At 34.5% G+C, this 14,998-nt stretch overlaps 1 protein-coding gene across 4 annotated transcripts in view; it reads right to left on the bottom strand.

Moving 5' to 3' along the window:
- The window catches only part of LOC129002414 (mushroom body large-type Kenyon cell-specific protein 1-like), an 85,701-nt gene that overhangs the window by 15,258 nt on the left and 55,445 nt on the right, over positions 1 to 14,998 (bottom strand). For all 4 annotated transcript variants that reach the window (XM_054430199.1, XM_054430207.1, XM_054430225.1 and 1 more), the window contains exon 2: positions 5,406 to 5,584. In XM_054430199.1, the coding sequence (XP_054286174.1) occupies positions 5,406 to 5,584 (179 nt within the window). The remainder of the gene's footprint in view (positions 1 to 5,405; positions 5,585 to 14,998) is intronic.

Below are 14,998 nucleotides of genomic sequence, written 5' to 3'. Positions count from 1 at the left end.
CGCCTTGGATACATATTATTTTCGGAAAATATATTATACGGTACTCAAGACATAATCGTATTTTATAAGGACAACAAATATAACAAAGTATTTAAAATCTACGGTGCAGCTAACATTGAAACGAGTGTTACATTATACCTTTGTCCAATAATCATAATATAATATAACCCCCCCCCCCCTAAATACACTTTCCCTATAGAATTTTTTAAAATTATTTGAAAAAAGGATGCTGTTTTTGTCATTTAATTACTTCACTCGAATGTATATTTTTCGTTTACTGTTCTGCAAATTTATATAAATTTTTATTGTTAGATTATTAGCTACTAAACCAAAAACAAAGATAATAAAGCAATTACTGGATCAAGGGTGGACTAAAATAGCCATTTACTGTTATTCAAACCTGTTAAAGTTTACAAAACCACGCACAATACTTAAAGAACAATAGTACTTTACTACAGTCAAGACAACAATGTTTTGTTCGGCTATATGGTAACGTAAAATGAATTTCTAGAAAGAGTTAAAGATTTTTATAAATTAATGGTGACAGCAGAAGATTCAATACTTAAAATCTTTCTTGGTAACTGTCCAATTCACAACTTACTTATTATCCTTTCATTAGGAATTGTCAAAAGAATATTTCTTTCAATTTAGTTTTAACTCCTTGTATTTGAAAAATTAACTCCATAACTCGTTTATTCGACTATAAGGAAAATATACATTTTATAAGTTCTGTGACAATTTGTTTATATGTAGATAAAATTAGATCAAACAAGTAGCTACAATTCTTCCAAAGATAGAATTATATAAACTAAAAGAGTTAGTTATGGCCACATTTGGGTGTATACAGTATTCGTGTAGTATGTTGTTTTGATTAGGTCTGCATATTTAAAAATTAATTGTATATTTACCATTGGCCTTACAAGGTCATTCATTGTGGTTGTGGGACTCACCGTACAACTAGTTTTTCCAAATTTGTTGCATTGCTGAACCAATATTTCAGAGCTGTAGAAAAATATCCTCACCGAATTTTAATTCAATTTCCGTTTTAAAAGTTTTAATTACATTTTATGTAATTTGTTAATGTTAGAAAGCATACGTACCCGTAATGTATACGTAGTCATAATTTCTAATAAAAACCCTCAGATCAGCTCATAAATGGTGTATACCAAAGCCATACTAAGTACCCTCACACGGTAAAACTTATCTTCAAATTGTACGAAAAAGGGAGAATATTAGCCGGTCCTAATGGGACAACAAAACTACAGTAAATAGCCTGCATATGGTGTACTAAACAAGAATGTAAAATATTACACGCTTGCAAAACATGTCTTTGTATGTAAAAGACATCTGGATAACTGTATTACATTTTTAAATTCTGTCAACGACTATATCAATACAATTGTTTCATACAATGGGTTGGTTGAGAAGTTGATGAGAAGTTATTATTTATGAAATGAAATGGTGTTTATTGCCATGAACATATGAAATATAGAAGCAAAATTCTTAAACATACAGTGCCACAGCAAATCCTACAAAGTTTCAAAGTTGATTTGGAAGAATTTAGGTTTCTTATGAAGCGTCCTAACTTATTTTATACAACTAACCTCACACCCACACAAATACCCTGTAGAAGCGATTTATAAAATAGTTTACTGTCCCGGATTCAAGAATTACGTCTAACTCTGACCCAGACAGTTGAAGCAGCGCAGTACGGTTGTGGTATTTCATTTGCAAGTGAGAAAATATTTCATAATGACGCACTTCCGATTCCAACTAGGAACTAGGGAGTTATAAAGACGGTCGGGTCTAGGCTAGGGCTAGGAAGTATTGAACAACGCATAGAGCTCGACAAAGATGGCGGCGATCGAACAATGGCGGAAAGAGGCCCTCCAAAATGGCGGCTTTCCGGCACCTTTCCGTTTTTTCTTGCGATAGGGTACCAGGCCAGGATATAGGGGCGATACACGGCTATTCACATAGACTAATAGACTATAGACAGCCATTGTTCGATTTGCATCGTTGTGAGATTGAGATTCCCTGTAAGAACTTAGACAAATTGGAGTCAGGTTTTAAAAGTTTTGGCGTTATAATGTTTACATTATTGCCGTTCTTTGGCTATGTATACTGAATCGCGACAAAAACTATAGTTGTATAAAACATTCAGTAAAACATTAGTAGCAGAGGTGGTATTTTGTAAAAAGCTACAAACATACGTTTGTAGGAGAGGTTCCTTAGATACAAGTCTAATAACTCGTTATCAGGATCGTGCCTTAATTATTTGAAATGTTTTTGCTATTTCATTGTTTTGGTTATAAAAGGATTGTTATTAGAGAACTGCTTGGGTTAGTCCCTTGTATGACGAAGACAATATATATATTTGTCTTATGAACAAGTCAAAATAAGTATTACACCAATGATAGTTTTACGATATTAAACTCTACAATATTCAAAATAATTCATTGGCTGTACACTAGATTTTGAAGCACGAATTAATGATGCACATATGCAGCTGCACACGTAGCACGTAGCTTTTCAGTTGAATTAGTTAACGTCTCTAGTTCTAATTAATTAGACATTACATGGAGTGTCCCACTTGCAGGCCCCCAAGTGTCATTGTTCAAGAGCTAATTTACATTTAGTTTTTAACAGACTAACCAGGCAGGCTTGTCATTTATTTAACTATTCACAACTAGACAAATGTAGTTAGTGTTTTTATAGGTTAGTTAGCACTTTCTAGGATAATATCTATGTTTTGACATTCATTAATGCATTTTATTGCCACAAAGAGAAACATGCAAAACTTTGTTGACTAGGAGCACAGAAATGCGTCTAGTATCTTGCAATGTTTTCGGCGTTTATTAATATTTTACTTTTACTGAGAAAATCCTGTAGCTCTATCACTCATAGTAATATTTAGAAACGGATTAGAGAAGTGCATCCCACAGGGGAAAAGCTTACTGACTTACATGTACCAAGTTTTTTCCCAAGTGATAGTTTTTAGTAAAGAAATTAAAAAAGGGTGTAATGGTTTATTTTTCTATTACAGTAATAGTAATTATAACAATATGCTATTAATTTCAGAAGCTTTGTGATAGTGATGTTAGTAAGAATTTTTTGAAGTTTTATTCTAAGTTGACAAAACTGTTGGTTTTCGGAAGAGGAACCAGTTTAGCTTTGTAAACTACCATACTGGGTAAAATAAATCTATTGCGAAGTATATGAGAAATGTAAATAAAGAACATACATTTTTCTAAGATCAGAACCTTTGTAAGTGTAGACACTTCATTATTTGTTTCCGAAAGAGTTTTTATTTGTTAAATGCGCATTGTATAGTAATATTACCATATTGGTTACATAATTTAGTGACTAAGAAATCAAGTTGTTACTAAATGTACTGCTCAAACATCTCAGCATGGGAAATAGTTTTGTTTTGTACAATATTGTCCAATAATTAGGCCTGTGTAGTTTTACACGACCTATATTCTATATCACATGATAAGATTCAATGGTAACTGTTTTACAACAAAGCAGCACATACTATAATTGTATATTGAGAATGAGTTTATTGTACAAACACAATATTATTTACAGCTCTGTATTCAATCTGGCAAAGGCTTACCAATGGTGTTTGAATATAAGATGTCGTGGCATCACTCCCGCCTTAATTATATCATGAACAAAGGTTATATAAGTGTTAATAAGAATAAACCAAGCATTTTGTGTGCTGTGTAGTTAGGCTACATATAAACTAGAAAATTGTATGCAGGTAAAAGGGTGTTAAGAAAAACGTAGCAAAACTCAAGACCTAAAACCTTCTTCTTAACATCACCGTTTACAGCCGGGAATGACGACGGGCTGTGGTGTGTCGGGCGGGGCGAGGGCGAGATTCGTTATTTGGGCCAATATTTCAGCGGAGGCCGGTTGTCAAGAGTAGTTACGCAATTAAATGTGCATCCATGCATAATGCATCAGCAATATGCATAGACCATGCATGCATGCGTCTTGGCTTCCCGGCCGGACTGCAACCTAACTACCCGAGTGGAAATTTGTTGGGCCGTAGAATGCAAATTAATTGGGTTAGAGTTACAAGAGAATCGCCCCCTCTCAAAGTGTATGCGGGATCCGAAACTGAATTAAAATATGTTTGTATATTCCTTGTATACTTGTGGTATTAATTAATACCGTTAGTTAAATCCATATGTGGATCAATTAAACAGTACTTCTGGATTAGTTACTGTAACAAGCTTTATGAAAAGTATTCTTCAGGTGAACAATTAGAGTATGTGATCGGTCCGAGTGGGACAGCTGGTGGTCTGTAAAGATAATAAGTCTCTAGCTTTCACAGAGAGGTCCAATATAACGAGCATGCAGCCAACATGGGCAAGTCAGTGATGTCATATTACAACCGGTCGGCGAATATACGGATAAATTCACACAAATATTGGTGAGTCAACATCAGTCATACGATTGTATTTCTTACTTATTGAAATCAACTAGAGGACGTCCAGTGGTCGAAAACTCGACCAAAAATATCTAATGTACAGAATCTACGTATTTTCACCTCACACTGTAAAAAAAAATGTAATTGGAATATATTCTATTTGTTTTGGTTTTCTGTGTATATTTCGTTGTTATTTCGTCACCAGCATACCTATAAGGCTTATGTTAATGTTTTAATTTTAAATTCATTTTCGTGCTTATTTTTAAGCCCATTTTAATTTATAAAGGGATTCTGCACACCTACAGGAAAATATCTTTCTAAAACAGTATGCGTATATTTTCCCTACGATGCATACGAGCTGAGATAAAAAAGGTTTTAAAGAAACATGCTTGCCTATAATATATACAGTAGATGGTGTGTGATTTATGTGCATTTCACAGTTGCGTGGTTGAATTTCCCATAGAAATGTGTTATACTATGTATGGCATAATCCACACGTTGTTCTAGTCCAAGATTGTTATAGCAATGCATTTTATGGTCAAGTGACGTTTCCTTCATTTTCCTTTTCAAAACGACTTCGTCTTGGAATCTTTTTCGACTTACAAAATCTGAATATTCCAACTATTTAAGGATTTTTATCAAAGTGATTCGAGTTTTTGAGTTGTTTAAATTAAAATGTAGAGAACGTAAAAACAAAAACGTTAGAGCTTCCCCACCTATTTAAGTTTTTACAGTTTTTTAGACATCATAAGGATAGTGTAGTTTCAAAAGAGATTATGTTAATTTTGTCGTATGGACTCGAAGTATTGAAGAAAGAAAACTTGAACGAATATTGACAAGGTTTAGCGACTTAGTGTTTTATTATTATCAATAAATTTAGCAGAAGTCAACTAAACATCCTCCTCTTCACCCAAGCCTTCCTCTTTGCCACTCCTTCAAATGTACCACATAAAGTTGAACTCACAGGCACGTGCGTCAGCGTGTCCGGGTGTCCAGGCTGCAGACACAGGTTACACTTGTCGGAAGGCTCCCAGTCCTGGGTCTCCATAGGACTCTCGACACAAGCCAGCTCGCTCGACACCAGCTTCTGCAACTGTCTCCATTTTCTTCTGCCCATCAACTCTTCAGCGACACGTTCCAAGCCTGCAAAACAAACGGCAGATCAGTACGCTGCTCAGCGACATAAAGCTACCCATGAAAACGGTTATTTAACAGTTCCATAAAACATAACAAAATACCGATGATGTATTTAACTTTCAGTTGATTGATTGAAATGCAATTCATGTCTTCCTTGCCTAAAAAAGGAACAACACTGTGTAGCTCGCCCAATGGCGCGGGTCATATCCCTTGTATATTAGATTTGTTGGGTTTGGAGCACTTTTACTTAAAATAGTGTGTAATTCTTCTTAACACCACTCGTTGGGTTTGATGATACACATTTAAAATACACTAAAATGTGGTTTTATACACCAAATTGCCATACACATTAAGCCAGGATATTTTTTAGTAGAGTTACTCCAGGATATTTCAAACAACCCATATCATAAAATACTCAATTGGGTTGGTAATAAAGAACAGGTACGTACCTTTAACCTATGACAAAATTCGAATCGGTGATGAAAAGTCACACCAAAACGATAATGTATAACCCTTATATTCATAATAATTAGACTATCAGAAGGATCTAATACGGTTTGAAGTCTTATGCAACAATTGAAATGCCAATATAATCCTAATTATCTAAATGCAACGCGTGATCTCTCACACTATACGTCTACGGTCGTAGTTGAAGGTGTTTTATGAGGGCGTTGACGATTGTTTCCTAGCTGATTTCGCGGTCCAGTTTCAGCGATATGATTGTTCGTCGGGATGATAAGGCACGGCGTTGTCGATAGTTGGTCGAGGTAGAATGGCAATCGATAGGTCGAAACAGACCAAGTCATATTCAGCCTGAGGTTAGACTAAACATGAGTACCATATCTCGCTTTTATACACTTTATAGATGTGTAAGCCTACTATAATTTGTACTAGATAATCCCACAGAGAAGAAAATACTTATCCCACGGCATATCAAGCAATTTAAAACTGCAAAAATATCACGCTAGCTTGAGAATCACGTTTAATCCTCTACATCGATTTCGTAGAAAACTCTTACGTTTTTTAAAGGAACGGCTTCAATCACTCATATGCAAATCTATTTTAGCAGCCACTGCTGTGCAACGCATTTAAAAAATGTGAATTCAATGTTTGGGATACATTTTAAGCGGATAATTCATTTTGTACTTATCAGTTTTGTTAATGTTTGTTGTCATCATGCTGTATTGAAATTGCTATCAAACGTTATTTTTTATACTTTACAGAGAAAAATACAACGAGGGAAAGTCATATGAATGTAAGGGATAAAAATTCTCACTATGAGACTCGCCTTCTCAAACAAAGATTTGAATATTATACAGTATTGGATGTTCTTATTGAAGTTTGGTCAGTGACATGAGATAGCTCTTAAATACAGTACTGTAACTGGTATATTTATTGGATTTTTTAAGTCCTATAAACTATGTAAATAAATACGATTAGAAAGAATAAGTCGTACCTATAAGTATCTTCAATTTTTGTTTCAACTACAAGATTTTTCGTTTTGCTGTTTTTATAGTTGAAAGATATTTTTATACTAGACAGGCGGCAAACACTCATTCCGGTTAGCTAAAACCTCCATTGCATATACAGTATTACTCTTAATTTAGGCTTATGTTATGCTCTAATTACTAAGTTCAAGTATAATTATAGCTGGAATACATACACATTGTCTTCACTGGATCTTTATGCATTACGTAAAATACGCAGTAAACGTGTTAACACATTTGGAGATTTAAAATTACCAAACAATTAAGATAAAAATCAATATAATAAAACGTGAATTCTATGAATGGAAATTGGCAAATTTAATTTCACCAGTAAGCTTGTGACGAACGAAACTGAGAAATGTCACACAAAGTAACTGGATGATTCAACACATAGTTGCTCTAAAATGTGGTATAAATGTGTTGGTCCTATATCATTCTGTAGCTTGGCAGTTGAATAAACAAAGACCGCTTGAATAAACGAAGAATAAAACATTATATATACAGAATGTCGTTGTCCAAATTGATGCTTTATGGTATACGATATCATAAACTTTTATCAAAACAATTATGTTTATCCTTCGTATTTATAATTACTATAGAATCTCTTAAAACCTATTAGGAAACCTCTGTTAAAAAGTACCCTTTGAAAAAATGTAAAACGTGTTTATATTCATAACAGTAGTGTACTTCATTACTAAAGGATGTGATTATTCTCGAAAAGAGTTAAAGCGACTAAGGCCAAAGTTTGAAAATGAACAAGGGTCGAAAAAAACATCCACTTTAAGGCCTAAATTATGGTAATTCACTAGTAAATTTACATATATGATAGGTTTATTTTTTTTCTTCATACTTCCCTAATCTCTAAATTAAACTCACAAAAACAATTGTAGTGTTATGTTTATATCACAAGTTAGTCAGCTACCAAAATCGCTTCCATCTACGACATACTAGTAGTTACATCAAATTACGATATAAGAAATTACGTAGCATAGAAACATACTGTACATACCGTATTTGGGAGTTATTGATCAGTTTTGGTCCTTAGAAGAAAGTCATGCATATCAGATTTTACCCCACCTACGCATTAATGAATTCAAGTTCAAATAACTAAGTGTTTTACACTATCAGCTGTATATATCGTAATCAAATAAACAGAGTAACACAATGATAAAACAGTGGATTACGATAGAATGACTTTAAAGAACGGAACTATTTTCTTTGTCAAAATCAAATTAAATAACTTCTTGATCAGCATTGTACGTGTTATTAAATTTACATGTTATTCGCCTATTGGGTCTGAAGATGATTGGAGAGTCCAATCGAAATCGTTCACCACTTACCATCTTTTTTGTATATTTGCCGTCTTGTGAGTAACAGTATAGGCGTAAATAAATGTTTTAAGTGTTATAAGACTAATCTTTCATTTACTTTCCGTAAAATAAAATTATAAAGTGAAAGGTAATCGGCTCATATCTTCGATTGCAACTCACCCTTTTTACCCTTGAATTTAGATCCAAAACTCGTGTATTGAGAAATAGTATATTACGTTACTAGTCCTGAAAATAAGTGTTTACCGGACGAGTGTGGTCGTTCCCGTGCGAGACGAAGTCGAGTACGGGATTGCCATACGAGTCCGGTAAACACATTTTGGACGAGTTACGTACGATAGTTTACGCCATACTACTAAATCTCTACAAATCCTTATATATTACCACCAACTAAAGGACTAAAAATCACTAGTCATAACCTCTAAGAGAGGTTATGTTTTTGTCTACAATCACTCATTGCCACCCAAATACAGTATAATCAGCTGATTGGTGTCCGGTAAAACTCATTGCATAACAGTAGCACGCAATGAAACCCCATTTGATTAAGCTGACGGCAAACAGCTGTTTTCTGGACTAAATACTTGCGTGGGAAGTTCGTCAAAATAATGTAGTGTGGCGTAAAACAGTTTACGCCACACTACATTATTTTGATGAACTTTCCACGCAAGGATTTAGTCCAGAAAACAGCTGTTTGCCGCCAGCTTATTCAAATGGGGTTTCATTGCGTAATACTGTTCTGTATTGAGTTTTACCGGACACCAATCAGCTGATTATACTGTATTTTCGTGGCAATTAGTGGTTATAAACAAAAACATAACCTCTCATGACTAGTGATTTTTAGTCCTTTAGTTGGTGGAAATATATAAGGATTTGTACGGATTAAGTAGTATGGCGTAAACTATCGTTCGTAACTCGTCCAAAATGTGTGTACCGGACTCGTATGGTAATCCCGTACTCGACTTCGTCTCGCACGGGAACGACCACACTCGTCTGGTAAACACTTATTTTCAGGACTAGTAACGTAATATACTATTCCCGCAGTATGACGGAGGATTAATTGTTACTATTTGTTGTCCAAAATATTAACGCTACATAACTCTATTGAATCATAATGTTATTCATGGTGTCTTCATTTGATATTTTTTGTAATATATGTGGGATTTTGCTTGTATTTTGGACTTAACAATTGTAACTTTCCCGACACTTGAGGATATTACGAGTCCACAAACAATCCAAGGTAAGGTATTAGAGAAGATTCCTGACGTAATGGAACAAGTATAAAAATTATATGAAAGTGAGGTTACGTTTCCAACCAAGTACAAATGGTAAAATAGTAGTACAGGTTACGTAAAAGCAAAGTACGCAACTTTAGCTGTCCGATATGCAAGTTAATAATATTTTAATGTTCACTCTTAACCTAAAACCTAAAAAACAAGTTTATTTGACCAAATAAATTCCTCTTTCCTCCTTTTGTGACACACTACTATAACGTCAACAAGTATGCGTATGTCCCTCACCATATTGTCAATCTATACAGCCGTCAGCTGATAGCTGATAGCATCAATGAAAATTTACTTCAACATCAGATAGTCTCTACTCAAGAATATTACTACAACATTGTATCTTGGCATTCTAGATATATTGTAGAAACTGATCAATTAGTATGAGAATTGTCACACTTCGGTCATGAATTTCAGAACTTGTTACAATCTGCCATTTAAGCCACAACACACCCGTCTACCCAGTTTTGGCCAACATTCATTACGTAATTAGGAGGCTAGAGGTGGCCCACCCCATAAACCTGTCAACACTAATTAATTATGGTACAGTACTATAATTTAGTAATGAATTCATAGGCCTTTATGAAATATCGATAGCCTATCTCTTTTTAACTCTTTAGTTCCAGAATTTACCAAAAATATCAAATATTTTGTTAGCTTTACTGTTTAAAATTAGTTGAATAAAATGTTACAGAGAAAAATAATATAATCGTCAGTTCTTATACAAAATATCACAGCAATAATGTAGAATCAACACATTTAAATCATGTGACATCTTCAACACAAAATAATCCGGATATATCGCTTTTTATGGTGTGCTCTACGTATCGTAATATCCTTCGAGTCAAGGTTTCATAAATACTCCAAACATAAATTAGGATAAATAGTTTTATATCTGTTTACAGCTACGGTAATTGTAATTGATTGTCTTACAGATAAGTATTTACTAATTGAAGTATGTTGTTATATTAAAAAATTCCATGGCAAAGACCTGTTCAATACTACCGTAAGCAGCATAGCCGGACTGCTGTTAATTATGTATAGGAAACAGTTAACTAATTTAATTAGATGACTCAATATCATTTAAATTGGTGTATTTTGTTAGTATAATTTCACCTGTATACCTTAAAACATAATTATATTTTAAATTACTTCATTTTCACTGCTATTGTAACTTCATCTAACTAAATATGTGACTTCATTTACAGTGCTTTAGCTACACTGAATTAATTAATCATAATACAGCCACTTAAATAATGTATTCTGCATATTTAATTTTAAATTCTATAAATTACTTAAGAAATATGCACACTTTGTGAATACCCACGTTCACCTAATTAATTAACCAAATTTATCGATTCATTGGTGGCAGTAAATATATACCACTTAAATACAATAAAGACTTATACCATTGGGAATATAGTTGCAGCAACGATGCAGAAGGGACGATTAATAAGTAGACAGAATACCAAACACCGCACCGCGTATAACAGCAGTACAAATAGCAGCATTTGGTGCTTGGGAACAAATAATTAATTACTAATAATGGCAAACAAGGATTCATTGTATTTCGACAGCACTATCTATAGTAATTAGAAATTAGCGGGAGCTACTATTTGTTCATAGTCGGTTAGTTTTGTGTACAGTCGGTGTGTATTTAATGTGCTCGCTCTGGCGGCTAGATTAATAGTGGCTCAGTCCTCTCATTTCACTATTTTATGACCCCGCACTATTTCATGACTATTGTACTTGTACACGCGTTTATGCATTGGAGAGAGTGCATTTGTTATGACAAGTGCCAAAAAATTCCTTTACAATTTCGACGGCAGGACTACAATGGAATAGTTTTTCTCGCCCTTTGTTATTCGCTTTGTTTGGACTGCATGGCACTATTACTATTTACTATTTACCCGTAACAATTGCCTATTTCGTTAGTTTTCACATCGGCCTCGCTTTCAAATCAACGAGTACAACTTTCTATTATTTCGTAGTTAAATACAATGGGTTATTGCATATTAGCAAATAGAGATTTTAATTTGGAATGCATTCATTTACTTGTTGGACATTTGTAATATGGCGGGGGGAAACTTTAAATAAAACTACGAGACCGTCCAAAAATCCAAATAGTTTTTTGTTAGAGTTGTCACTTTATTTAACTTACAGGTTAACAACAGGTTAACTTCCGTGTCCTTGCGACTTGACTTCGCAGAATTGCCAGGAAGTTTTGATGAGGAATAGTGATTACCAAATTACCGAACGTAGGTCATTTAAAATTTCATAATTAAAAATAATACGAATATCTAAAGAATATTTGATGAAGTGCAGAGGACGCTCGCAGTGGACGGCGGGGCGGCGTATGTTGGGTTAGGTCAGTTGACTACGTTTGACGATACTTGACGGACACCAAGACGCCAGAGAAGGCATGATAATCGTATACTGTAAATGTGAGTACGATTGGAATGTTGGAATCTTTTTAATTTCCATAAAATATTGTCACTGGAGATACCTCATGTTGTTAATTGCGTTATCTTTTTCATCACTTGTTTTAGAAAATCTAATCATTAGATGTCTAACTACGACTACATGCCAAATTTATTTTAATATATAACCATAATACGTCACTAAAACTAAACTTAAAACGCGCAAACCAGAATCGAATAGAGAAAGTAAAACGGCGAGATCGTGATGAATTAATGCAAACTCGGGCGAGTGGCATGTTTTATTGAATACTACGGGCCGAGCAGAAGAAACCTCGGTTGCCAGTTTTTGTCACAAATGCAACATCATCTAGCGACTCTCGTGCAAACGTGTTCCTCCTAGTTGAGGGAAAGTGGGATTCCACAGTGGATGTGTACAGAGACTGGCCAAGTGGGTCGCACACTATACACACTATACACTATACACACTATATACTATACACTATACACTATACACTACACATTACAGTGTAGCTGTAAATATACAAACATACAGGGTTTCTACGGTGAGTCAAAGTGGTTCCTGCGCTAGCATCCAAAAAGTACATACTGTACTATTAAAAAAATACAAGAGAATATTCACTAATCAGTGCACAGTATACACTAAACATATTAGGCTAAACACGTAAATCAAATGAAGAGAGTAGTATGTATACAAACCAGCATCTAGCACGAGTTCTGCAAGAAGGTATTTAAGATTGTCACATTTTAAACCATTTTCACAAAATAAATATTGTACACTATAAAATACACTAAACGATATATATAAGCAACATAGTTGAATAATGAAGTATGTTTACAATCAATCACATGAAGGAGAGTTTAAGTGAGGCATTTAGAATGGCCAATTAGGTTAAACATATACACCCTACATGCTTATACACGCTTTACACTGTATATACTACATCATAAAGTGTACAATAGCACAATAGTTAATACAACAATCAGCTATTTAACACAAGTAGCTCTATACATCATTCAGTGTCACGTGTATACCTTGTCAATATATATATACCTACAGTACAGTATATAAATTAGTGGGCATCAATTGATTAGTAGTTGCAATGATTGTGATTACAATGATTGATAGTCCTGTGATCAAATAGTTCAATTTATACACAATAACATATTTTGCCAAATACGAAGAATTGCATTCTAACAATGTAAACTGATGTTTAAAAAATATTATGGTCAAAGATTAAAGTAGCAATACTGCATTTTTAGAGATACATTTGAGTATGGTCCCATATGTTGCAGCATTGAATGGACGTTTTTCGTGATCTTGTCTGTGACTGTTAGATCAGCTGGTTGGATGTTGCATTGTTGACATTTTTACAGCCCATAAGCCAAGGTAGAGCTGTTTATCATGAGTATATAGAGTAGTATCAGCCAGGATAGAGGCAACAGTCAGTTGTTGTTGTTGACATTAAGCATCGGTTTCTTGGCATTGTAGTCTAGCCACCGTCTGGTTGGCGGCTGTTCACGTTGTCTATGTTTATTTCTTTAACTTTATTGATTTCTTGATTGAAAGTTTCACGTTGTTAACGTGAGGTCATTTAAATGACTTTTTCACGCTAAATATGCATGCTAAAAAGCTTTATTTTAAAATGTATTTATAATATGAGAAGCAAGTCTAAAGGTGGGCTTGGTTAATCATTCCTAAAAAAAGATGAATGCCTTGAGCTATTGTGAGCTATGTAAACGCTATTGTGTATCCGATATGTATTTAGGTAGTATTAGATAACAAAACGGTTTGATCCCTTCGTTATATAACATTAAAAATACACAAACTTGCATACATACTTTTTCCCTAAAATATTCTATAAACGTGCTTCAAAACGGTTACAGCATAGTTCATTAGAATTATCTTCTCTTTCTGTTGTGTTTGTAATCAGCTGAATCATAGTTTACTAGCAGTGAGAGTGTTACTACAGTTGCAGTTATACCGATGATGACTGATGATTGACGTGATGACGTCATCAGCGACGCTCCACGTTATCACAGCTGATATCACAGCCAAGGTCACGGTGACGTCATGTCGCCGCCACGACCTTCACTGCTGGATCAGGCTTCATTATCACAATCATCGTCCGACGTCCGACATTACCAATCATGTTTCTCTATTGCACCAATCGTACCACACCTTCATGTAGTAAAGTGAAAGTCTTATTTACAAATGGTGCGATCCATCGTTCATCTACAATTGGGAATGTGTAAACATCAGTTCACACAAACTGTTCTCGATCAGGAAGTAAATATTAATGAAATCACGATTCGCAAAGACCTTACTACCGCGTTAAAATTGTCTCAGCCAAATATCTAATCATTATATACATACAATATCTCTATTGAAATATTTTATCGTGAGGTCACATAAAATCGACATTTTATGTGATTTTATGTAAGTATTTTTTTGCTTACTTACAAAATTGTTTAACACCAATCACAAGGATGTCAAAACTCTAAAGTAATGAATTCGCGTACACCATCTTCAAGCTTTAACTATTTATCTTGGGCAGTAAACTGAAATGCTGAGTAACAAAACTGTTCCAAACGTCTTTTCTTTACCATTGCTACAGTTTCTTTCCTGTATATTGTAAACATTTACAATCTTTACACGACGTAGTTATTACTACTTAAACATAACGTGCTTAACGTTGTATAAGCATAACGTGACCACACGCCTGTGGTTGCCAGTATAGAGGTAGGTCTATGTCAGTCAGTTGATAGTTGTGTCTAGACGGCGTATGCACCGGACATATGCCGCTATTTCGGCCCGCGGCTATATATAGCGAGGGCAGTGGTGGAGTGGTCGTCTCGCGATTGCCACAATTGCCACAATGTCGTC

This window comes from Macrosteles quadrilineatus, unplaced genomic scaffold (assembly GCF_028750875.1).
Source record: "Macrosteles quadrilineatus isolate MER2022 unplaced genomic scaffold, UCM_ALF_1.0 Scaffold_1__1_contigs__length_201487025, whole genome shotgun sequence".
Taxonomy (NCBI): domain Eukaryota; kingdom Metazoa; phylum Arthropoda; class Insecta; order Hemiptera; family Cicadellidae; genus Macrosteles; species Macrosteles quadrilineatus.
The sequence above is the reverse complement of the archived record's forward strand: the minus strand, read 5'-3'. Positions and strand labels throughout refer to the sequence as shown.